Consider the following 26726-nt stretch of genomic DNA (forward strand, 5'->3'; position numbering starts at 1 on the left):
TTTCCTCTTAGTGCACTGCCAGCTAACTCCAGCTTGGTGCAATTCCTCTCACCTTGAATCAACAGCAGCTCCTAGAACTGCTGGCAAGGGGCCATTTTGCATAGGAAAGCAGTCAGTCCTAGGGATTTTCTTAATCTGGACCAGGAGAAGGAAGTTTCATCCCCAAGTAACCTTTGGCAACAGGGTTTATGGGTCTGCCAGTGGTTTTATCTACATCAGTGCTCCATGGGGAAGCAGGTAACATTTTGAGCAAAAGTTTTGGACAAATGCTGGTTGAAAGACATTTGAAGCAGTGGGACAGGACACACGTTGGTGTGGCCTTGTGGCTGGGATCTCACAGAAAATGTGCAGGAGGAGGAGAGGAACTGGGAGCTGGCAGGGAGGCTTGGCTGTGAAAATTTCCTTCCAGCTCCTGAGGGCTGCCTCCAGCCCTTCCTGTGAGAGACAGAAAATAAATTGCTGCTGTTGAACATTTTATTTGCACTCACAGAATATTCATCCAAGGAGCAAAGAAAGCACCAGAGGAGTGTGATGAGGGCTCGTTTTTTCTTAGCAAGCCAGTAGGAAATAATGCCAGAATCAGACACGGTGGAAGATTTTTGACAACATGGAAATTCCTCTTTGTGCACTGCCAGCTAACTCCAGCTCAGTGTAATTCCTCTCACCTTGAATCTCAACAGCAGCTCCTAGAACTGCTGCAATTTCTTAATCAGTGGCTATTCAGCATGGCTTCATAGTGAACCTTTCCCTTGTAGACACAGACCAAGTGTAACAACTAAAAAGCTTTTGTTTCTGCCCTTCTGGAAGAACAGAAAGAGACAAATACTGGCAGAATTTCTGGGCAGTGCCTCTGTTAGTTGCAATCTGTAAATACTTCTGAAAACTGTGGCGTTCTTTTGAGGGGTTAAAAGAAAAGGGTAAATTGAATGCAAAGAGATGTTGTTGATCTGAATACATTTAAACAGAAAATTAGATTCTTTCCAATTGTCAGAATTTCTGGAATATTTTCCTGAAGAGATGTTAAGGACTGAAAGTTTAACAAATCTCATTAGTTTGGGGTAAGTTTAGGTAGAAGTTTGGGGTAGGTAAGTTCAGGAAGAAATGAGGTTTTGTCTGGAAGACCAAACACATCTATAGATGGTGTTCCTTTTGAAATGAAAGTGTTCTTGAGCCTCTCAAAATGCTTCAGGTCCACGTTGTGCTCTGCTGGTTTTAGGTGTGGCTTTATCTATCTCCCACTTTCTGCATCAGCAGATGGACACTGTGTCTATGCCATGGCAGCGGCAGATTTTGCACCTGTATCTGTTTTTCAGTTTTGAGAATGAACAGGCTGTTTATTTCTGGTGGATGTCCAAAAGGAACATTGATGGATACTGGTAAAACCCAAGGTTTTGGATGGAAAAGCACATCCTCAGTGGAGGTGGAAAACTTTCTCCTAGGAAAGCAACTGAGTTGTTAAAGTTTGGCACAACTCCTTGGGGCGTTGTTTGGAGCTGGCTGTAAATCAGGGGCCATTTGGGACTAGAAGAGAAGTAAAAATCCCTTTACAGTGATCAGACAGCCCTTGGAAACTCCACATCCAGGTAAAGATTGAGATTAAATTGTCAGTGTAACCACTTGTAAATCTCTTTGAGTTTGGACTCACTGATCAAGACAATCAGGGCAGGCTGAAGAGGCCCTGAGACAATGAGGAATTTGACACAAAATAAGGGTTTTGTCATTGCATAAGAGAATATCAGCTTGCAAGAGAAAAATAACAACAGTTCAAAGTTGTGTAGTTAAATATTGTGCCTCAAAGTTGTGTTGGAAGGGGAATTTCAAAGATTATTCTGCAGCCTTGCCAATTAAAATAAATGATAAATATTTGCATTCATGGATGCCCTGGAGTCCTTTCTCTAAGAAAGAAAGAAAGAAAAGGTTTGGAATTTAGTACTTGCTAAGAAAATAAAGACCTGAGGCTGTGCACAAGTACTCACTTAATCCCTGTTGTATTTGTTGTTTCTCTGACACTTCTCTCTGTTACTTCCACTGATGTCTGGTAGATGGCATTAGCGTATAACAAATTTCTGAACTTCTTTTCTTATTGGAGGGGGTTTATTTTTCATCCATTTTACAGATAATGCTGTCTTTTTCTGGCTAAGCAGTTTTAAAGCATTTTTTCCCCTCAGTGTTTCAGTTATGATTTGACTAAATGCTTATATTATTCAACATGCTTTTTTTCCTCCTCCTTGTGCCATATAATTATTATTTCTTCTAGAGGGCATCAATCACTGAGAAAGAAAAACTTGATATTTTCGGCTGACTCTGAATTTAGAAGCTCTGTTATATTGTGCACTGTTTATATGCAGAACCATATTTATTTCATATTCTCCTGGCTTAGAAAGGAGGATGGTGCTCTGAAGGGAGAAGAAAAATGTCTCACACAGAGAGAAAAAATGCAGATACTCAGAGTAGTAAATAGGGGTGCTTACATATAGGGTTGAAGACATATTTGACTGCTTTGCAGAGAAAGAAGCTCCATAAATATCTTTTGTCTTTTTTAGTCTACATAAGCATTTTTAGCTAATTTTGTGTGCTCCAAGAAAATTAACAGGACTTGCATGACAAGGGGCCATTTTGCTTAGGAAAACAGTCAGTCCTAGGGATTTTCTTTATCTGGACCAGAAGAAAGAAGTTTCATCCACAAGTTTCATTGTGAAGTTTCATTCAGATCCATCCATAGCCTTTGGCAGCAGGGTTTATGGGTCTGCCAGTGGTTTTATCTTCATCAGCGCTCCCTGGGGAAGACATCTTTTGTACTGAGATGTACATATTTGTCCTTGCTTTTAGATTCAAGAAGTAGGTAACATTTTGAGCAAAAGTTTTGGACAAATGCTAGTTGAAAGACATCTGGAGCAGGGGGACAATGCTTTTTTTTTTTATTTTTCCTCCACATTCTCCCCACCGTAGAAATAAGACTTATTTCCTTCATAAATAACCAGAAGGGTTATTCATAAATAGCAGAAGGGAGAAGTGGAGTGCTGGGGGAACAGTTTTGTGGGCACAGTAATGATTTTAAGCAATCCTCAGGAGGTGTCTGTTTATGAAGATGATCCTTTGCAGATCCAACATGCTTGATAGCAAAGGACTAAAAAATGATAGAGATATCTTTGAGGTTAATTTTCTATAAAGACTATATAAATGCAAAACATGCTAAGCACCAGGTTTTATTCAATCTATCTAATTATGAGCAACTAATCAGCATAATTTTCCTGCATTTTCAACCACATTTCCTTGAGATTGAAGTATTTTAGGCAATTATGAAGAAATGCCAACACCTAATTGTGACAAATTTTATCTTTAAGGAATCCTTGGGGTTGTCTTTATATAGAAATGCAAATAATTAGGGACAGAAAGGGCTAAGCACTCTCTGGGTCCTGGTGTAAGAGGCATTTTTGTGGTGCAGACTCACTGCAGTGAGTAAGGAGCTGAACACAGGTAGCCAGCTTTCTTTTCTTCTCTTTTTAATACCTCCTAAGGCACGTTGGTTTAGAGGTGTTTCAGGACCTGCAAGCATTCCTTCCTTCAAAACACAAGGCCAGATTCTGCATCCAGTGGATGAGGGAAGTGTGTTGGTGCATTTCTGTCCTTTTGCTTGCAGCAACCTGTAACTTGCAGCATGAAGGTGGCATTTAAGTGGACACCACCAGGGCTTCCTCTGGAAGGAAGATGGACCAATTTCCCATGGGGATCACCATCTGAAACGTGCTGACCTGCTGCAGCACAGCAACAGGCTTTTGCAGGTGGAGGTGCCCTTGCTGGGGTTTCTCTGCTGTGTTATTTCCCCTCTCTGCCATCCTATCTTTATGGTGGTCTTCTGCTATTATTTGCAGGTAGGTTGTCTTACAGCTGTTATTGCACCTTTCCTTGGCCTCTGTCATCTCTCCCAATTACTGAAATAGTGCTGATTGTGGGCTGCTCTCCAGTACAGAAATAGGATGTTGTTGTCATGTAGAGCATTAAAATTCATGGACTGTAGCCTGTCTGTTTCTTGCACTTTCTGGACAGGCCTGTTAACCTTTGAGGATTTGCTGTTCAGATCTTGCTGTACAATAATAAAAACAGGGAAGTGAGAAGGAGCCCTGCTGGGAGAAGGTTTATGTGTTGGGATGATGAACCCATAAAACTCAGTGACTGTTCCAGACCGTGCTCCCAACACGTGTTCCCCCACCTGCTCCCATTCCAGCCCAGGAACCACCTGAGTGATTGAGGTGACAAGAAAGGCTCAGGCTGTGCTCCTGTGCTCCAGGCAGATCACTTTAACCTCCATGTGGCAGCCAGGATGGAGACTTCTGTGCCACCCTGCTAAGCTGCTCCCAGATTTGTGTGAGGATGATGATGATGATAAATAGCTGCAGGGTGAGAGGGGGAGGCTTTGCTCAGCAGCACTGATGTGAACATAGCCCAGTGCTGCTCCTGCCAGATGCTCTGGAACTGAGAAACAGTTGGTGCAGAATTCACATCTAACTCCACTGCTACAATGCATTTTTTGTGATTTAAAGATCACACTGCTTAAATACATGTGTTTATTTTCACAGACAGTTGAGGGTAAATGCTCTGCATTGATTTCTCTTGTGCTGGTCTCCAGTAAAGTAAGGGGTTACAAAAACACCCAGCCATTGATTAGAACTGTAGAATCACAGAATATCCACAAGGATCATCGAGGTCCAGCTCCTGGCCCTGCGCAGGACAATCCCAGAAAATCCCACCCTGTGCTGGAGAGCACTGTGCAAACACTCCTGGAGCTCTGGCAGCCTCAGGGCTGTGCCCATTCCCCGGAGAGCCTGGGCAGTGCCCAGCACCCTCTGGGGGAAGAACCTTTCCCTGATCTCCATGCTGAATCTCCCCTGGCACAGCTCCAGCCCTTCCCAGGGTGTCACTGTCACACAGAGCAGAGATCCGAGCTGTCCCTAAGAGCTGCAGTCCCTGGTGAGGTCTGACGTCAGTGTCCTCTTCTCCAAGCTGACCAAACCTGGTGACCTCAGCTGCTTCTCAGAGGGCTTCCCCTCTAGACCCTCATCTTTGTATTTGGGAATGGGGTTTGTAGGAAAGGGATTTAATTTTTCACTTCTCATGTTTCCTGCTTTTGTCGAGGGGGAGTTTACCAGCTTCAGCATGTCCCTAACCCACAGAAATGGAGAAGGTGGGGCAAATCTGGAAAATGAGGCACAGGGCACTTATTAAAAAATATTAAAAAAAAAAAGCAGAAGCAAATAAGCTTTTTAAAATTAGCAGTTAGCGACTTCAGAAACTATAATTGTAAATTTAGCTCTGAGTGAGGCATAAGATGAAAACTCTTCTATTCTTTGAGAAGCATCTACATAAACTTTTGTCATAACCTGGGGAGAAATGTGGGCAAGTAAAATCCCTCACTTTTTTGGAACATCTCTCTTACCTCCCTGACAGCTACTTTGCCCAAAAACAAAGTCTGGATGAAAGACAAAAAGCACCACTCTCTCCTTTCCTCTCCTTGCCCTCTCTCCCTTTGTGATTCTTATTGGATAATACCAAGAAATCCAGGAAGGTATTTTTAGCCTGAGGGAATGGAGAATTTAGGGCAGAAATGATGTTGACATTAATCACAGCAGTGATGAAATTCCACTTCAAAATACACGAATGTGGCAAGGTTTTCCCTGTGTCCTACTCATGAAAAGAAGATCCTGTTGCTGCCAAACCACAGGATGTTTTGCTCACACAGAGGAGTCACAAAATGAGCCTCTTATTTTTCTGCCATGTGGAGATGAGTATTGCAAGAGGAACTTCATTCCATTCCTGTACCTCTGCAGTGAAGATTCCTGCAGTGTGGTGCTGCTGGGGTCTCTGTGCTCACAAGGAATCCAACACCAGAGCTGTGAGGTTGTAGGATAGAGAGACAATGCCAAAACCAAATTGTATTCTGGCTCTGTGGAGGGGGGGGACAGGACATTTGATTCTCTCTTCTGTACTCTGAAGGGAACAAACCTTGTTACAGGCACCTTTAGCATGACTCTTGGGGTCACAGAGATTTGGGAGCAGCAGCCCTCTGACATTGCAGTGAGGGTTAAAGCTCACCAGCTGCTGAATCAGATAAATGTTTGGAAGAGGAGAGCAGACCAAGTGCAAATGGTCTCAGCAACTCTCTTGGATGTTTGCAACCTTTATTGATGCTGTTGAACATGCAGGAAATCCTCCTAGCCCAGGCTCCAAAACCTGCTTAGGTGTAGGAGAGCACAAGGAATCCTCTCAGAAACTGAGAGGTAATAGCTACAGAAATAAAGGGATTTTGCAATTAAATGCCTTTTTACCCTTTGTGATGACCTGCCAATAACGGAAGCAGAGATACTGAGATTGAGAGGCCCTCGAGTGTATCTCTGTAGAGAAATCCAGGTCTGGAATTTTTGTACAATGGCCTTTTCATGATCCCTGGAGTACACATTCTCACCAATATGTCTCTGCCATACTGAGTTCTCTGGCAAAGGTCAGGTGTAATTACTGACATAAAAGCATGCATTTATTTCTGAAGCCATTGCATTGTTTTTTCCTTCCTTGTGACACAATCTCAGTGTAGCTTAATTTTAAGGAATTAGCTTTTTAAACCTTCCCCAGTATTCTCAGTTGAAACTTAAAATATGTGAGAGTGTGTGTGTGTTTGTTTATATATCAGCACAATCATTCTTTAATGTGCTACAGCTCCAAGTGTCTGCATTCTGTCAGGAGCTGCTTTATGAACGGCACGTGCCTTAGCACCTCTTGCAGAATATAAGCAGAGAGAAAGAATTTGCAAAATTTGGCCAAAGATTGCTCACTATTTTGGTTACCAGATCTGTGGTCTCCTTGCTGCTTGTTCCAGGGTGGATGTTGTACATCAGGTTTTAGAATCACAGAATGGTTTGGGTTGGGAGGGACCTTTAGAGGTCATCTGGGCCAAGCCCTCAGCAATGAGCAGGGACATCTTCAACTACATCACATTGGCCAAAATCCTGTCCAACATGGCTTTGAAAGTTTGCAGGGACCTCTCTGGGCAGCATGTTCTGGTGCCTCGCCACCCTCATGGTGGTAAAAAATGTCTTCAGCTATATCTAGTGTGATCTGGATAGTTTTAGCCTGTTGGTGAGAGCCTAATGCTGCCACAGGAGGAGGAGGAGGAGGGCAAGAGTTCTCCTTTGGTCAGATATTATGGATGAAGGTCACTGCTGCCCATCTCAGGAGTCTCACAGGGTCATGCAGAAGTGTTGCTGTCCAGAATGACACGCCAGAGCTCGTTAAAACAGATGGCTCTGTCCTGGGCTGACAGGCCGCCTCGTTAGTGTTCTGCAAGAGTCCTGCTAATTGCTTGGAGAAAATACTGATCTGCTGCCCACGGAAATTGTTCTGTGGAGCCAAATTTGGGAGCATCGGGTGATGCTAAACTTTGTGATATAATAGGATACCTAACTGTAAGTACAAGCAGAGCTTCTTTCTTGACAGAATAAAAATAGTCTGGGTTGGAAAGGGAAAGGCTGTGATGAGCACAGGCTGCTGAACAGCTCTGCCTGACCAGAAACTGCTCTGCATCAAATCTAAGAGTGGCACGTCCATACTCAGAAACTCTCCACTACAACAGACCCAGCAGAGAAACTGAAATGTTCCCCCAGAAGATGATTATTGCAGGCTGAGGTGGCGGTGTCGTGGTCAGGGCCCATATCTAAGCAAAGCTCAGAGAGCAGCTCTGTGCCTTGAACCTAATTTCTGAAAGAACGGAGCCTGAGGCTGCTCAGATAAGAGTAATGAATTTGGATACTGTTAAGACTTTAATAGTAGAACAATTATTGGCCTTGCCAACTGAATATTTGCTCTTATATCTGTACGGAATTAATCTTTGCAGTGGGTTTTTTTTTTCCCCCTTGCATTTCTTATGCCAGAGGAGTAGAAGCCAGGAACATGGCACATCTTTTTGCCTGGTGACACCCATCCTGCACCCTTGTAGTGCTGCAAATGGAGAGACCCTATTGTTTGTAAATGAAGACCTTTCTGATTATTGATAAATAACCTCTGGATGGGAAGTATGACACATGCTGGCTGGAAGAACAGGGCTCTGTAATGGTAATATTGCCTTGAAATTACAGCCCACGTAGTTTGAGAATTATTCAGGATAATTACATTAATGTTGCCAGAGAAATGAAAAGGAACACTTTCCATTCTACCTATTAACAAGCTCTGCTGGCCTTAAATTATTTCTGAGAAGAGCCTGAAAATGGCTGAAATCATCAAAATAATTACGAAGCAGCAGCTGGGGTAGAGGGGTGGGCTGGGTGAGGTCCTGGCTGTGGCTTTTTTGGCTGACAGGTGAACACTGTGCAGCTTTTGTGGGGAAAGGAGCACGGCACAGAGCTTTAGGGTTGGGAACACTGCAGGCTGCAAATGGGCTCAGGGGGTCTGCAGGTTTGGACCCTAAGGAGAAAAGAGCCTTAGGAGAAAGGAGCAGGCTGCTCTCAGTGTAGGTGTTGCACATCAATGTGTGCACTGGGGAACACGAGCCTGCTGTAGTTCTGGCGTGCTGGGTACTTCCATCCTCCCACCCTCCCTTGCTGACAGCTCTCCTGAGCCTGTGCACTGGAAGGTGCCTTTGGTGATGACTTTTTTTTGCCACTTTGATCCTTGTCTCATAGCAGCAGCAGAGATGTGGATGTTTCTGAACTCCAGACCCTGAGCAGCAGCTCTCTGAGTCTGGCCTCTCATAAAAGCTCAGTCCTTCTCTTGAACTCCTGTTGTGTTTTTGGCCTTGTGCAAGCAACACTGACTCCTGCCCTGACCTGCTGTTGCCCAGCTCACCTGTAACATTACTATGAAACCAGGACTTTTTGTTGTGTTTGCTTTGATTTGCTTATGTTATTGCTTATGTTATGTTTGCTAAGTCTGGGATGAATAGAAGGGGGAAATTTAGTACTCAGATCTAAGTAAGTCAGTGTCATGGGTATCAGGGTCACCTGTGCTGATCCTGGAGTTTCTCATCTGCATGAAATTTAGAGCATCCTTGGAACGCCTCTCTGCAAGAGCAGCTCTGTCCCTCTTTTTCTTTAGTCTCCAAGAATCAGCAGATCTTGCATCTCATGACCAGTCCTATATTTATACTTCTTTCTAGAAAGTAGCCATATTTATCTCCTGTGAAGAAACTGGAGCAGTGGGTGAGGGTGTAGGGGGATGCAGGCACTGCAGGTCTGGCTGTTCCAGCACACAGCCATGTTCAAACACACACACACAAACACACACACACACACACACACACACACACACACACACACATTTCATCTTCTCCCATTTTCTTTGCACTTGTCCAACAAGTCCATCTCAGCCCTGTGTGATTGCTTGATGACCTGTGTGCCTTCAGCACTCCCAGCACTCAAACAGGGTTTTGCTCCCTGCCATCAAGTCAGAATCACTCCCTGCACACACAGGGAAGGGTTTTGTCCCTTCCCTGCAGCATTCCACCCCTACTGCCACTCCCCACACAAGTTTGGGGAACCCCCTCCTCGTCTCATGGCGTTGCCCTCCATCCTCTCTGCATGCTCAGGGCTGGGTGAATCCATCAGGAATGGCAAGAGCTGCCTTCCCTCAGCTTGCTGCTCCTGACCCAAAATAGTTAACTTCCTAATCCATCAGCTCCCTTAATTCTGCATTTAAGGAGATGGAGCTGAAATGAGTCTTGGCTTCTCCCTTTGCACACAGGTACTCCAGAGATCTCTTAAAAGGCTCCAAGGCTGAGGGTGATTTAAAATAATAATAATTTGGCAGATGATTTCTTTCAGTTGAGACATTAAAAATATTTAAACATTTATATATATTCTATTGTGATACTTTGAGAGATTTAATGGATTTTAAAAGAAATAATTTGGAGGGAAAGCTCAAACCAAGGGATTGCTTAATTATTTCAGATAATAAAATTTTCATTTTGACTTCTTCCTCCACTCCAGGTGCACCCACACCTGTGTTTACATGCTGATTCTTTCTGCATATTTGGTTTGCCCTGAATTTTTTAGGAAGGTTTGGGGAATGCTTGAGAGAGTTCCTGGAAATCTGCACAGCGTGAAAATCTCAAGTTTCATTTTGCATTCAAATAGATATTATTTGTTAAATGAAATTAATTATGAATATTGATAATTCAGCAGTAAATATTAGATAATTTCCAGCTGCTTCTAGAAAATGCTGTCGAAAGTGAGGGCAGATATTAATGGTAGAGAAGGAACTTTCCTTCCTGTCTTTTATAGGTCTCTTCATAGTGTAGAATTTCATGGATCCAGGTGGATTGGATGCCCTGCACAAAATGGAAGTCCCTATGTGCAGTCTCCCGCTGCAAAGATACTGAAGCTTTGAGGGGGGTTAATTTGTTTTCATCTTCCCAAAGAGCTCTAGTAGGTTTTTTTAATCCTCATAACCCTGCCAGTTCTGAGGAATAATAGCAGTTACACAGATAGTTATGTCGACATCAACTTAAGGTTTATGCTTGCAAGGTTCATATATTTTTGGTCGTGCTGGCACTAATACAAATGATAGCTCAATAACAGAAAAATAGAACAGTCCCGGAGCCACAGTTGTGATGCTTGGAGTGTCTTTAAACCCTGCACCCAAATGAGAAAGAGATAAAAACAACCTACTCAAAGTGGCTTAGCTTGAAGGAGCATTTTATGTGTTACTTGATGACAAAATAGTGAGGCATTAATGCAGTTTACAGTAAGACACCCCTGAAGTTATCAGTGAGGTTGGTGTGATGCCTGACAGATTTAATGTAAATATTTATAGACTTGGCCTACTAATTATGCCAGTGGAAAAAATGCAGTATTAATGCTGTCACCTCCCCATGTCTCTACCTGCCAGCATGCTGCTAGCTCGCATAAATATTCTGAAGATAGAAAGTACATCACATAAACAGGAGAGATCATTTAGATTTTTAATAAGGGATTAAGTTATCTCCGGCAGCAGTTTCCAGCCTGTGGGCCACAGACGTATGGGAGGCCTGGGGACTATCCCCAGGGGAAAATGACAAGTTAAGAGGGGGTTTTGTAAGGTAAGTGGGAATCTCTCTCTGTGAAATGATTACAGGAGTAGGCACCACCTCTGTCAAATATTTAGGGGTCTGCACAGCGAGAAAAATTTGAAACCCACTGATTTACTGTATTTATGTAAAGAACTGGGTAATCTCAAAGTGCTGTACTGCCATGTTTTAAATGATTGGACTAATGATCCTGCCAGAGCCAGGCTGCCATAAAAAGTCCTGGACCACAAAGCACTAAAGCATGTGCTTAACTCAAAACACACGGCGAGCCGCTGAAGTTACTGCCTGCCCTATCCATAGCTGGTTTGCTGAATAAAGACCACAGGGAAATTTAAGACAGAAGGCACGGGCTGCTATCATCTTGCAAACAGCTCTGCAGATGCCTGATTGTCTTGTACAACTGAAAATCTAATTATGTGAATCTGCAGTTCATATTTTTCTGTTTCAGCTTATTTATACCAAGAGACTTTGGTACAGGCGCCTTTGGTTTCAGCTGTTGCTGGTTGCCAACCCAAAGAGTATTGCCATGGCTGTGGCAGTTTGTTGGGGAGACTCTGAGCTGCACAGACAGTTCTTGTGATCTGTGATCCGGATTTCTGCTCTGGCACAAGCTGACTCCTCACAAGCTGTGCAAATAGATGTGAAATGCCACCACCAGTGGTTGTGTGTGTGCTCGCCTTTTGTTTGGAGGTCTTGCAAACTGAGGCAGGATGACTGTGTAGTTTCATCCTATCTTCTGCAGAACAGCATCCTAGTCTGGATCCATCCCCGCTGATTTTCAGCTTGGGGGCTGCTCCAGGCTGCTCACATCTGGCCTGTGCATGAGGGCAGTGCTGCTGACCCCTGTGTGGCTCTGTGCAGGAAGAAGGAAACAGCATTTTGGTAGCAGGGCAGAGTGCAGGCAAGAGCCAGGCATGGTGTGGCCACAGCAGCTCTCACAGCAGCTTGGGTGGATGAACTGCAGGCTTTCCATCCCACGTGGGTTTTGTAAGATCTCACAGATGATGGGTGAAAGGCAGATCTCACATTCCTGTGGGTGAATGAGTCCTTGCCATGGACTGAAGCCACAGGAAGGCAGCAGGCTTCCTCTGCCTTCAGAGAGTGCTGGATCAGAGCTCCCTTTACTTCTAATCGCCACTGCCTTTATCCCTTGTAAACACTTCACCTGCCCACCACACCTCTGCAAACCACAGAACAGAATAACCCCAAAGAAGTGGAGTGCACAGTTTGAAAAGGAGCATTAGGAGAGGAAAATCTCTCTCTCTCTCTTTAAACTGTCTCTTTTCTATATTGTTACCTTGACAACTCTGCTGCTGTGTTTCATCTTTGGTGGGACTCAGCCGTGGTGGAATAAGGGGGACATCCATGTGTGCTTCTACATCTACTCCAGCTCTGCTTGCCAGGCACATGCCAGGCACAGGGCATCCCCAGCTGCAGAGCCCACGCTTGCTGCCCTGACCCATGGTGCTGCCTGGAAATGATTACAGATATTAAGAACTGGGACCCGTTCTGATTAAAGGTATAACATTATATCTTCTATTTCTTTTCCTTAAGCCAATGCCAGAGCGGTGTTAATGCTCTTTGAAAAGAGATGCAAGGTGCTTAAAATATTTTGGGTTATAAAGGTTAGGACAGCTGGAAAGCAGAGAGAGGGATGAAAGTACTCAAAAATAGTTGTATTATTTTTAGTATAAGCAGATACAGGAGTATGTGTCAAGATTAGGATACAGTTCTGATGTGCTGAACTGAGTCTAGAGATGCTAAAAATACGCTTTCTTTTCTCATAGTTTTAGAAGAGACAGAGGCAAAGGTAAGGGGAGAGTAGTGGTGAACTGAAATTTTATCTCCTGTGCTTCCTTGCTTGCTGGGATTTGGCAAAGCTGGCTGTTCACCTGGGTGCCCATGGCACCAGCAAAGCACAGGAGGCAGGGTGAGGTGTTACCAGTGGGAATGGGATCCCTCCCACCCCGTTTTTCCTTCTCCCAAAGAAAATCTCCACCAACATAATCCCTTTATTCCTTTTGACCGAAATGGCAGCGAAGGCAGGGCAGGCAGGCTCCGGGGCTGGGTGCAGACGGGGGTGTCTGTGTCTGAATGTGTGCAGGCAGAAGGGGGCTTTTAATGCAAAACACATGTGTTTTCAATTGCTTGCTGGAGCCAGCCCAGTAGCTGTAACTTGGCCTGACAAAGCCTTATTGAAGTACAGACAGTGTGGTTTCAAAGCAGTTAGAAAAAGAACGGGAATGCTGTTCAGGAAATTCTTCAGGCATGGGCAGGGACTTGGCTGCAGTTCTGCTGTTGGAAAATCTGACAGGGGCAGCTCATGAGCACAGGCCAGGCCTCGTGCTGCTCTGAAGGCTGAGCTGCATCTTCCCCAGGCTCCTGCACCCGCTGGCCGTTCATCCATCCCAAGGGAGAGGTAAGAGCTGCCCTGCTCCATCCCGCGGATTCGCCTCCTTTTGTGCCTCTGCAAAGGGGCTTCTTGCTTTCACACTGCTGCTTACAGCAAAAAAAAAGAGTCAAGAGTGGGGAGTTGTGGCATATTTGCGAAGGGTTGGGAGCAGTCTGAGGCTGGGTGGTGGTTTCTGGCTAAATTTGTGTCGATAGTAAAGCTGCAGGCAAAGCGACGCCCGCGCCGCGTCTCTGGCTGAGGGAATGCTGCACCCAAATAATCCCCAACTTTTTCTTTTTGGGGAGCAAGTCTGTGTATAACCAGAAGCTGCTGAAAGGTTGGCTCTGGACCATGTGTCAGTCAGATATTTGGATGAAAAATGCGACTCAGTTACAGTAAATACGTTTATAAGTGCATTGTATTGTAGTTGTTTAATGAGTTGAAAGCATGTTTGTCTGGGGGTTGTTTGCCAATTCCTGGTACAGCGAGCTTATGAAGAGAGGCAGCAACTCAGTAATAATCACTGCCTTGTGATTTGTCTGCATATTTTTTTTCCTGTATCTTATAAAGCATGAGCAAACTGCAACAGGCAGCACGGTCAGAAGCCACGTAGAGAAGATTAGGAGGGAAAACATTAATTTAGGGGCTGTTCTCTCTGCAACTTCTCTTCCGATTTGCGTTTCTTTCCCCAAATAACTGAAGAAACATTTATGATGAAAAGCTCACTCCCTCTTTAGGGACCTGCCAGATTTAGGCAATGTTCTCTCATCCTTTTAGTTGCAGCATTAAAGCTTGTCTTGCCTTTGCAGAGATATCAGCACCTTATATGGCAGGCTTGGGCTCGGGATTCGGGAGCGCGCGTTCGTCAAGGGATGGAGGTGTCAGGAGGAGTCTGCCTCGCCTCGCCTCACAAACTTCCTTGCCTCTGCCACTGCCTCTGCCTTGGATTTTCAGAGCAGTGTTATTTGATGTGTTGAAAATGCTTTTTTAGCTGTGTTTTATGGTGGTGGTGTTGTTTTTTATTTCCTTTCAACAAGGAATGAATTAAGGGTATCAAATGATACGGTGGGACGGTGCTAAGAATCTCTGCCTGGTTCATGGGAGCAGACACACAGTTTGCTTTGCCTGTACCCAGCAGGGCTCGAACTGTCACTCAGCACCCCAAAAATTCAGGGACAAGGGGCAACAGATCCAGAATGTGGCAGGACCAGAGCTTTCTCTCAGTAATTCTGCTGAAGTGTGTTGAGTTTGTTGGAGTGAAATGAAAACTCTCTGGATTTGGAGTGCAGGAAGGGCATCCTACAGGAGACATGGATGTATTCTGGCTTCTGGAGGCTGATGGGGAAGCAAAGGGATTGACAGGAAGGACAGAGATGAGTTGTGAAAGGGGGAGGCATATGAGGGAAATAAAGAGGCTTGATAAGCTCAAAATGTGCTTTGCATACAGTCCACCACAGTGAAAATGCTTTGTTAAAGGAAGGTCTTACATGATCTGGAACTTCTTGAGCCTTCACAGGTTGCCATCTTACCTGCAGACTTGGATCTCTATTGCTTTTCTCAGCAGCTGTTAGTTTAGGCAAGCAGTCAGCCTGTTATCTTCTTCACTGCTAGCTACAAGCTTATTGTTAAAAAAACAAAATAAAATTCAAGTTCCTGCCTCTGATCATGCAGCATCCCACCTCCCACATGTGATTGTCAGCTTTGAAGAGCCAGAGATATGAAGAGGCTGGAATTTGTCCATCTTAGCCAGGGCCATGGGAGCTGGTGTTTCCTCCCTGCCTTGGGCAGCTCCTGCTGAGCCTCCTCAGTGCCCTTTGTGCAGCTCCACCTGGGTCAAGCATTCAAGCTTTGAATCCAGGAGGACTGAAGAATGTGTGCATGTGTGGGCAGAGTGGAGAGAGCCTCTTGATTTTGGAAGCAGACAGATAGGAGAGCCATTGGCACACCCTAATACGTGTATCCCTTCTCCTGGTCCTTCCCAGCAGCAAACCAGAAAGAGAGTGAGTCAGTGCAAAAGAACAAATGGATTAGCACAGAAGGCACATCATGTGGAGGGAAGATGGAAGATGCAGCAGAACAAGTTTTAACTTGTGTGAGCAGGAACACTGCAGAGACTGCACTCTGGATCCTGGCACATGCTCAAGCCCACAGTTCTCAATTTGTGCCGTGCTGGTTGGGTTCCAGCCGTATAAATCCATATTATGATCCTGCTTTGCACATTCCTACAAGCCATATCTCTTTTCTTGGTGCTGTGGGGTGAGAGTGTGTTGGGGCAGGAGTCTGCAAAGTGTCACCTCCTGTGGCTTGCTTTCTGATTGGAGCTCAGTTGATGATTTCCCTCTTGCTGTTCCCACAGCCTCCTGCAGTCACACCTGCTGCTGGCTATTTTGGTGCAGTTCTCATGTTTGTGCGTCCTGCTTTGAGACACTCTGGTGGGAAAGAGCTTTTCTAAACTTGGCACCGATGGACAGAGGCTGCGAGTGCTTCACATCATCTGAGTGGTGCAAAGCAAGCAGAGTGTGAATGCAGCAGAGCTGGTGTGGTGTTTGCATGCAGCGTGAATTTTTTACCACAAATTGTGGGGCATTTTGTGGAAGACATTCTCTGTTGACTAGCTTGATACATAAAAGGACTCACTGCAGAGACTCTTTCTTCCTTGCTAGCTTTCCATTTTCTTCTAAATTCTGAAAGAAAGTATTGAGACAAGCTGGCTATCAAGGAAAAAGTGTAAAATTTAAAAGAGGCTGTCATAAATAAAAAAGCAGACATGTTTCTGTCCTTCTCAGAGAAGAGAAGCAATAGTGACATCACATAGCTCACAGATTCTTGCAGCCTAATAAAATATCGCTTTTGGCTTAGAAAGTACAATTCAGAGATGGAGCTGCCTGTTACTTTGGTTTGTTCTGGCAGATTCTAGTAGGTTTAGAGTTTTACTGTGAGTGCTCTTGGAATGCAGAGAAGGGACAGGACAGTCCCATTGTTCAGCTTTTGGTTGAGTCCATCTGCTCCAAGCTATTGGTTTATAAACTGAGGTTCTTGCAGTGCACTTACCCTCAAGCACATTTGTTGTGGAAGTGCTGCCAGCCCAAACAGCTGGGGAAATTACAAGAGCTTTCAAGATGTTAGAGGTGGGGAGTAGCCTGAGGGGTCTGAGTGAGATGCTTTCCCAGAATATGAATCCCCAAGGTCTCCCCAGCTGCCTGTGCTGAGCCCATTTTCCACAAGATGCAAGAGGAAAGAAAGGTGTGTTCCAGAGGACTGGGCAGAGTGTGCCCTGATGGAATACAGATCAAAAAAAGCTTGTTGATGTGCTTATGTTTGCCAGAATCAGGCCAGATGTTTGACTAACACTGCATGTGGTGTACGTCACTGAAAGAGACTTCTCATAAAAGAAAAGAACATTCCTTAGGATGTTTCCTTTTACTTTTTGTCACTTTGGCCACGTATCACACATCAGTGATACCTGAGAAATGGGCATTGAGTGGTGATGGTGTTCCCAACTCAGGAAAGAACTGTTCTTCATATGGAGGGATAGGCACTATTGACAGAAATAGAGGGACAAGCAGACAGCAAAGATTTAAGCTTTGGGGACACCAATAACAGTCACAGAGGCCAATTTCATGGCTTAGATAGTCCTGGAGAAAAGTGCTATGAGATTTAACTATCCCAGCAAGTATTTTATCCCATGGGCTGTTCCCCAATACTCAGCCCTTGCTGGCCATGCTGCAAGTGAGAAGTCATTTTCCAGAGCCCGATCCTTTTTATGGAGACCCAGGCTGTGGTCTGACCCATGTAAATGGCCATAAATCAAATTTGGGTCATGCTGCTGGTGGATTAATGGACCTGGGGGTGTCAAACTTGAGAGACTTTTATGGGGAGCGGAGACGGAAAATGTCCTGTTGATAGATGGCTAAAAACACTCTTCTTCACGCCAGATTTTGTTCTCAGTCACACTCCAGAAATGTCTGTTCTTTTGAACCTGGTGGATACTGTGCACTTAAAAGACAGAGAAATTAAAGAGGATGAATCTGCAGAGCATTTACAGATAGTGAATACAAGTACAATGCCTTCCAGTGATATGGCAGAGAGCACCTCTGAAGGTTTTTAGGGCTTTTTTTTCCCCCTCATTTCAACCCAAAAGAAAAAGGTTTTGTTTCAGAAAACAAAGAGAAAGAGAAGAGGATGTTGGTGATATGGACACAAAGAGAGGGCAGGTATGGGAGATGTAGGTCCAAGACCTGAGGGAATTTGAACCCCTCTCTCATCTCTGGAAATGTGTTCCCATCTCCGTGTTTCAGGTCAGCCTGGGGTCAGATGCTGCTGGTTTTTCTGATGAGGCTGTTACACCTCACTTATAGGCAGGCAGGCTGGCAGGGGAGATGCTGTGTTGGCTGTGCAAGGCTCAGGGCCATTCCTGCAGCAATGAGCTGATTCCATGAGCTCCAGGACACTTCCAGCAGCAAATTTCAAGAGGGCCCATAAGATAGAAACTGCCTTCCCAGCTTGCATCCTCTTGCAGCTTGAAATTGTTCTGTTATTAAACATACATCCTTCAAATGCTGATGAAAGAAACCCCCACAGCAGAGAATTATTGATTGCTTATGTAAAACCTCACCCTGCTCATGGCCCTCCCTGAGCCTACAGAGGCAGCGTGGCCAGGAATGTTACAGTGCCAGTGTTTATGTGGGAAAGGTGTTAATTCATCCCTGTGCATGTCAAACACTTTTCTGCCTGAGCAATTGGTGATGTGGGTTGCACACCCTGAGTGAGGAACTTGCTGCCAAGGAGGTGGAAGGAGGGAGGGAGGCATGGAGCAAAGATTTGCCCTAAATGGTGAGCTCTGGTGTGAATTTTGGAAGCTCAGAGCCAGTTCTGCTTTCTGGTGCCTTTCAGCTGAGCCTGGTTTAGCTCTGCTGAAGGAAGGTGCTGAAGCTTTGCAGAAGCACTCTGTGAGCAGCCTGTGCAGATCAGCAGGTGGAGTGACAGAGCTCTTCCAGTTGTCTTCAAAAAACTAATAAATCTTTCTTGTCATGGGCCATATCTCTAAGGTGTGCTAAAGCAAAAGGATGAATAGCTTTTCTAAGTGGACTGGATTCTGTCTCAGGCCCTGTTTGCAGTGTTGGTGTATGTAAGGACTCAGTGTACAGCTTTAGTGCAAAAACGTAGTACTTTTTTTTGTGCATAACCAAGAACTCCTTGGTGAAATTCCCACATTCCAGGCTGTATTTTTGTTGTCATAGTCACATTGTCTGTGGCTAAATTGCAAAGATTTGGCTGCTGCATTTTTTTCTGTTGTAGGTGGGATTGTTCATGCAGTGCTGGTGATCCAGTACTGTGCATGTGTGTATTTAAGCCCTCTCACTTTAAAGTTTGACCTTTGGAAGGCATGCTTCTTTTCCAATTTCTGTATTTGTTTCAGTATTATCTTTTCTCCACTGTTACAGAATTAAGTGGTGTTTCCTAAATATTTTCCTGAAGAAGAAATGAAAAATCCTATTAAGCAGCAGCAGCCTTTCCACTTAGTTCAGTAATTGAAAGGAGGGAGGTGTCAGCAGCAAGTGCAGCCACTGGATATTCTTTCAAAGCAGTACTTTTTTGTCTGGTGCCTTAATTCTTTTCAATGTTTGAGTCAGGAAAAGTTGCCAAAATTTCAATTATGACTAGCATAGAGTACAGATTGTTGATAGTGGATATAGCTGGTTCCATAGGTAGTAGCCTTGCAGACTTTCTTGTTCTGCTCATTTGTTTAACACACCTCAGCACTCTCTGTCCATCATCCTGTCTTCTCTCCCTGAGGAACTACAGACATGAGCAATTTGTTGGTAGTATTTACAGTTTGGGCAGGGAACACTAGCTAGAAACCAAATATTGCTTAATTGTGGCTGTGTGAGAGTTTGTATAGAAAGAACATGATATCTACAATTGCCATGCTATTTTCTTGTAATGAATTTATGCTGTATTGCTAAGTCTTGCTCATCACACTTGTTGTAGTACTTCAGTTGCTCTATCTCTGTTAAGGCAGCTGTGAGTTAAATATTTTATCAGAACTAGAGAAATTCTCAAAACCAGACTACTGTATGGATGCAAGTTGCTCTTTGTGGTCGTGTTCTGTTGCTATAAATTCTTTTGATGTTTGTAAAGTTTTGCCCCAGCTGGATATGCTATTTTCTCCCTCCTAGAAACTGCAAGTAAAGAAAAAAAGCAGACATACAGTGAATAAACAAGTTTTGCAATAAAGGGGTATTTTTAGCTGGGTATTTCATATTGTTTCTCCTTGGTCAAATCTCTTCCATGGTTTGAGAGGGTTAGCAATGCAATTTATTCATTTTTCACCAAGGGAGAAGCTGCATTTAATATGTGCTCTCCAGGATATCCTGTTAAAATATTAGGCAATAAAATCCTTGACTGTACAGTAGTTGCAGTTATAATTTCCCCCAGGTAGAGGAAACTCTGTAATTTATTGCTGTTCAAGTTTGTTCGGGTTGGAGTGGTTGTGGCAGTGTAAAAAGATCTGCTTTGCTCCAGCCTGTGTTTGTTGGTGTCCCAGCTCCCCTCCCTGAGCAGCAGCTCATTCCTAAAACTGCCTCACTCCAGACATGCACATCACACTCCCACAGGGGAACACACAGTGCTCCCTCCTGGGATGTGAATTTTGTAATTCTCTGCGTACAAACATCAGTGCCAGCAACCCTGAGGACGACATTTGTGGTGTTGAATCCACAGTGCAAGAACCTGTTTGGTGGCTTCTTATCTGTCTGGAGTCTAAAATGCAAAACATTCAGCAAACTCTGTGGTACTAGAGATGATCTCCTCGGTCTGTGCATCAAAATAAGCTGAAAATGTAAGAAATGGTCCCCGGGGAAGCCTGAGAAAGTGGCTTTGCTCAACCTGAAAATGGAGAGTGAGAACATGAATTCCTTCCTTCCTTCCTTCCTTCCCTCCTTCCCTCCTTCCCTCCTTCCCTCCTTCCTTCCTTCCTTCCTTCCTTCCTTCCTTCCTTCCTTCCTCCCTTCCTTCCTTCCTTCCTTCCTTCCTTCCTTCCTTCCTTCCTCCCTCCCTCCCAGCCTCCCTCCCAGCACAGATATTTGTGATAATTGTTAGGGATGTGGCAGCTGGAGAACCTTACTTCAGCTTCACTTTTTTAGGCAAGATTGGTGTGTAGAAAGAGGAAAAGCAAACATTTCCCCTTTGCCTTTTTTGTCTTTGGTTGGAAGGACTGATTTTACTTGAGATGGTATTTTATTTTTTTTTTTAACTAAACCTCTGAGAAGTCATATTGCATCTTCCAAACAAACTGCTGAACTCAACTGCTTTTACCAAACGCATGCAGAATTTTCCCCTCAGGATCCTTCGAGGCCCTGGAGTGCCTGCCTTGCAAAACCTGGGGCTGTGAGCAGAGTCACTCCAGAGTGATTTCCATAGGATACCTTCAGCCAGAGTGCTTACGTGTATTTATAAGTACACTCACACACATTTAACACATCACATTCTCTCCTGGTCTGTTACTGCGCACACCGGGCAGAAGGAAAAATAACCAAGGTATCCAAAGAGCTGCTGCCCAGCTGGTAAACTCTGAAACAAACCCCAAACCCTCCAAGAGGCACAGACAGAAGCAGTTTTTATCTCTGGCTTTCCTGGCCCTGAACACGCGTGGTTGTCTCTTTGTGCTCATTTCAGATGCCTCAGGAACAGTACCCGCAACGGAGCACCATGCAGACCTCGGAAGGACCCCAGGTATACAAAGTGGGGATTTATGGCTGGAGGAAGAGGTGCCTCTATTTCTTTGTGCTGCTCCTAATGATTTTAATCCTGGTGAACCTTGCTATGACCATCTGGATTCTGAAGGTTATGAACTTCACAATTGTAAGTAGGGGTTACCCTGGAAGGTCTGGGGAAGATGGGGGAGGGTGCTGGTCTTTCTGCTGAGCATGGCTTCAGATACAGCTTCAATAATGGGGTGTTTCATTGCCATGGACAGTCCTTTCATAGAGAGGAACAAATTTACACTATGATCCTCTCTTTCTGCTGGATATTGCCAAGCTGAGGAATCAGCTCAGCCCTGCAAATCATGTTCCTCTTATCTGCTGTATATGTATATACACATGTATTTATGCAAACAATATACACCACCCATCCCCAATTTTCAATTATAAAGTGTTTTAAAATTAATTAAATTGGTTATTTTGAACTTGGATGTGGAATGGGTTTGAGCTTTTCTCTTAGACTTTTTCTGCTTTTCTCTGTGATCAGGAAGACAAAAATCTTGATTCGCTTTTTTTCTTTGGGAAAATTCATGGTGATGTAGTTCTGGAAGCATCATGAAATGAAATAAAATAAAATTTACAGGGTATCTCCCTGGCTGTGGTACCCAGGTGGAGCATGTCCTTATCCTTGTATTGCTGTGCTTGGCGCACATCAGTCCTGGAGCAGCTCCCCCTTGCTGCTCAGACTCCCTGGCCAGGGTTAGCTTTCCCCTTCCAGGGCTTGGGAGCCTTTATGTATGGCACAGCCTTGTTTTTCACTAGATAATTTGACCAGGCAGAGTGAAAATGAAGTTATCAGTCACCTCTCCTTCAAAGTAGTCATTGCCACCTTGTTCAGATGAGATTATTCATTTTAAGATTGTTTGAGTCTTCAGGAGAAACCAAGTCTGAAGCTTTAATCCTGGTTTTACTTCTCAAGGGAACTGTAACTACACTTCCTTAGACAACTTCCAAGTACCTTCCCAGCCAGACTCTGATATGAGCAGCATGTTTGAAGTTTTTTTGGCATTTCTTTCTCTGCTTTGGTCTTGTGCAGTCCCAAACAGCTGTGGCCAGCATTATGTCATTAATGGGCCATGAGAAGTTGAATAAACAACCTCTGGCTTCCTGTACCCAGCAGATAAAATGCTGTGTCAGGGGAATGTGCAGTGTTCATTTTCTCTAACCAGGTTGCTGTCAAGGTGTACAGAAGATTGCAGTGCCTGTGTGCATAGGGAGCAGGCAATTATAAAGCAGTAATCCACAAAAAGCTCCTGTGAGCAGGCAAAGAGTGGCCAAAGTGGAGCAATTAATGCTTAACCAGAGCAGTTGTTTAATCTTGTGAAATGGATGCTGTTTTGATACCCATTTCATGATGAACCATGCTCTTTAGATTAATGGAGTTGAGCAATAGATATTTCTGAGGTGGTGGAGGAGTTGATCATTCAACATGCAGGCAGTGCTGTGGGTATCAACCCAAGAACAAAACAAAAGGATTTCAAATTATCACTTTTCAGGAATACAGCTTTATTTCTTTCTAATGACATAACTTCAGTCCCATGCATCTTTGCTAATTGGTGGTGGTCAGTCAGCTCTCTACAGGTTGCTTGGGAAGTCAGGTGAACATCTGTGCTCTTTCCCCACCACTGCCCTCTCATGATGCACTGCATTTTGCAGGCCAGGTGCTGAAGTGCCACATCCTAGGGATGTGAGCAGAAACCTCCCATTTCCAGCAGCTCTGTCCCCCCCCATAGGATACAGACTGGTTTTTAGAGCCATGCACTGATCTTCAATTTCTTGTCTGATTCTGTTTCCCTACTTGCCCTTGGATTACTGGGGATTATTCCAGGGTAAAGCATATTTGTGTATGGCTTAGTTAATTCATATCTACTAATGCTAGTGGATGATGAACAGTATTTGGTGATAAAAACACAGGTGGTGCTACTGAGTCCTGCAGTGGGAGCAGCTTTATGGTTGTAGGCATGGCCACACTACTCCGGGTGAGTGTTTCTGGCACAGCCAGTTGGAAATAAATACAAGAACTGGGCATGTAAAATGTGAGTCTTGCCCCAGTAAGCACCCATTCATCTCCTGATCTCCTGCTGCTCCTGCAACGTCGCCAGCTGCTTTGGATCCTGCTCTGCAATCCCTCCTGCACCATTCCCTGAGGCTGAGAAAACCACTTGGCTAAGTGAGTTTTTAGAGGCAGACTTTTATCTCTAAATAACAAACATAGGAAAATTATCAAATGAGCAGATGCAAATATGGAAAAATCTTTCATTTGTTCCTGTTCTGATAAGGGGAGCTGAGAGTCCTTCTGGGGCAGAGGAGTGATCTGAGCAGTCAGTAAGCAATAGCTGCTGCTTGGCAGGTCTGAGTTACCCCAGTGCTTGCTGAGCAGAAAGGAGAGGGAGGTTTGTGTTTCTGTTCTTCTGGAAAATGGAATATTTCTAGCGTCTTCCTACCCCTGAGCTCTCCTTCCAGAACCTGAGTCTGTTCAACTCCACAGAACAGTCCTGGTGCTTACCAGAATTTAATGATGCTCATTAAAGCCAATAAGTGCTCACAGTATTTTAATGAGCACAGCAAACCTGCTCAGGAAAACTCAGGGGTGTTTTAAATGCTGATAGTGGGGAGTGGAGAGTGGAGAAGGGGGAAAGAGATGAAGCAAGACAATCTCAGGATAAAAAAACCACCTCCTCATGCTTGCTGTGGCAGTATCCATCCCCTCCACTTCCCTGTCCAGCCCTGGCCTCCCTTTCTCTGCCCTCTGCCTGCCCTCCTGGCTTGTGCTCCTGGTGACAACTCCTGTGAAATCAAGCCATAAACTTCCAATTAGTGGCTATTAACAAGCAAGCATCACTAATTAATTCTAGGTTTTGGTTTTATTTTAATGTTCCAGGCTTAAACAAATGTATATGTGGGCTGTTGCCTCTTACACAGGGCTGTCAAAGCAGTGTCACACCTGTGTGGGGACAGCTGGTCACTGTCTGCTCTGTCCTCTGGCACAGTCATTCATTTCTCATGTACTGTTTGATACTCTGTTTGTTTTAAATGCCTTTATCAGCACAGGCTGTATAAAAAACAGGCCTAGAGTGGACCTCAGATGTCACCTGCCTGTCCCACAGCTGTTTCCATGGCCAGATCCATTTGCTGTGCTCATTTCCAGCAGGGCTGAGCTGCTCTGGGGCTGCAGGAAGCTCTGGCCAGGCTGCTGCCTCTAAACCTTGCTTGGATTTTTAAGGCAAACCACAGAATGAATCTGGACCAAAGCCACCAATTTGGTTGAAACCCAAATGCACCCTGAAGGTGGCCTAAACCTAATGGAGGTAGAAACCACCATCCAGCACTCAACTTTCCAGTGGTACTTAGATACAGAGTGCCCTGCTTCATTCAGATCTTGGACAAGGCTGGCATTAAGTCTGTGGTTGCACATACTGGGCTTGGGGAAGTGCTGTTACTGCCTGTGGCTTGTGTGTGTGACTGAGCCACTCAGTCTGCAGCTTCCTGCAGTCACACCAATGTGGCAGAGGGCTCACCTGCAGCTGTGGTGGGCTCAGCCTCCAGCTGTGGTGATCGTAATGTCCAGCTGTGGCAGTCTAAACCTCCAGCTGTGGCAGGCTCAACCTCGAGCTGCCCAGAGCTTGGCTGAGGTGGGCACAGCCCCTGCATGGATTTGTGAATCCCAACTTAATTATAAAGCTGGAATGAGAGCTCTTAACAGCCTTTCTTTTTCTGGTCCACCTGCATTAGCAGCCCACGATGCAGCTCTAGCAGCAGCACTGCCCATGACTGTGCATATTAGCACAGATATTTTATGCTGCACACCAGTGGTGTGCTGGGGGTCTCTATTTCACCTATTATTAGTGAGCTTAAAGCATTTTTTAAAAAGCTTCCTGTTGTATTAGTTTCTGAATATTACAAGAAAAGATGTGCTTACATAAACACAGCAAACCAATATCCTTATTTTAAGCAGTCCAAAGCTAGAAAGCTCTGATAATGGGCAATGACAGTGCACTGACCTCTTTCCACAAGGGTAGCACACAATGCCTGGTATTTTAAATGGTGTTAGGAGTCTGAAGCACTATGCATTAGTACCCCTTTATAGCCTGTTAGGCAGCAGGCAGAGCTTTAAACAGGAGAGATGAGGACTGTGTCCTGTTGTGGCTGCATTTAAATGTCACACACCCACCTACTTGTCTGCCCATCAAACCATATAGGACCTTTTGCTTTTCCTTTGATTTTCCCAGTCCTCCTATTGCTTGTTATGGATTGTATTTTTTGGGGTAGGAGTTATTTGCATATGTAGTCATATACTGGCAGGCTCTACTGGACTTTGAACTGTAATAAATAGAAAATAATATTTTCCCCCCATCAGTCTGCAAGGCTTGAAATTCCTGGAGAGCTGTCTTCTAAGAATCATCCAAAGTAAAGGCTTCAGACTAGTTTTGTAAATAAAATATTCTGCAGCTCGGTATTCAGGAGCCAGACTTTGCATGTTCCTCCAGACTGGGAGAGCACCATCCCTGGAGATGTTTACAGATGTGCAGCTGTGCTAGTTTGGGACAGGGTTTAGGGTGGAATTGGCAGTACTGGGTTAGTAGTTGGATTTAATGATCTTAGAGGTCTTTTCTGACCTAAATAATTCTGTGCCTGCGTGTGCTGCTTCCAGGCTGTGCAGGCTGCTTGTGCCATCCGTGTGTGCAGCTCCAGGGGGATGCAGAGTGGAATGGGCAGGCAGTGACCCCCTCCTTCCACCTTCCAGGGGCACAGAGAGGGGGATCTTCCCCTCCTGGCCAGGTCAGGCTCAGCCTGGGGTCCCTGGCCACAGCCCTGCCACCTCTGGGTTCTCCTTCCATACCCACATGAGGTTTGCACCCTTTAGCATGAAGTTCAGCCATATTTTATTATTTTAATTGAACAGGAACAAATTGCTTCAATTGTTCAGTTTTTTTCCCCATTTTTTGCCTCAGGCTGCATTCATAGCTGAAGGGGTCTGGTTTAGCAACGTTGAATGAAATGTTGGCAATTTAGAGAGACAAAATGCTGCTGTGGATGGCACAAATGCTAAATATCATTATTATCTTGCTTTCTTTATTAAAAGTTGCTAGGAAAAATGAGCTTTTAAAATTTGGTTATGAACAGTTATTTCCAATACAATTACTCCCTCTTGTGTGTAAACTACCTGCCACATTTCAATTACAGGAAAACAGTGGGGTAATAACACAGCAGTAAAGATGGATTAGAGTTAGGAAAGCTCATTGCCCTAGCTGGCAGGATTCTTCTATTAATGATTTAAAGGAATAGACTTTGTTCTGATTTCTTTTTTTTTTTAATCAGAGATTGGCTCAGAAGAAAAGAAAATGACTGTTCTGTTTATGTTCCCTTTTCGTGATTTCTCTGGGGTCTCTTAGGTGCAATGGTAAGGCCAACATGGGAAGGAACTCTGATCAGCTTTTCAGCTTCTGCTGGTGCAGCTGTAATCAGTCAGCTAAAATTGGCTGGAGTTAGAATTAATATTACTATATTTTTATTAAGGAAAGAG

The 26726-nt window shown here is 44.5% G+C and overlaps 1 protein-coding gene across 2 annotated transcripts in view; it reads left to right on the forward strand.

Annotated features, from left to right (window-relative positions):
• Nucleotides 1-26726, forward strand: part of SGCD (sarcoglycan delta) — a 197802-nt gene that overhangs the window by 52602 nt on the left and 118474 nt on the right. The window contains exons 1-2 of one of the 2 annotated variants that reach the window (XM_031055259.1): nucleotides 13353-13466; nucleotides 21117-21302. In XM_031055259.1, coding sequence (XP_030911119.1) covers nucleotides 21117-21302 — 186 coding nt within the window. In that variant the 5' untranslated portion in view covers nucleotides 13353-13466. Of the gene's footprint in view, nucleotides 1-13352; nucleotides 13467-21116; nucleotides 21303-26726 lie in introns of those variants that run through there. The other variant, XM_005418761.2, reaches the window with a different exon arrangement.

The sequence above is a fragment of the Geospiza fortis genome, unplaced genomic scaffold (assembly GCF_000277835.1).
Source record: "Geospiza fortis unplaced genomic scaffold, GeoFor_1.0 scaffold55, whole genome shotgun sequence".
Classification (NCBI taxonomy): Eukaryota; Metazoa; Chordata; class Aves; order Passeriformes; family Thraupidae; genus Geospiza; species Geospiza fortis.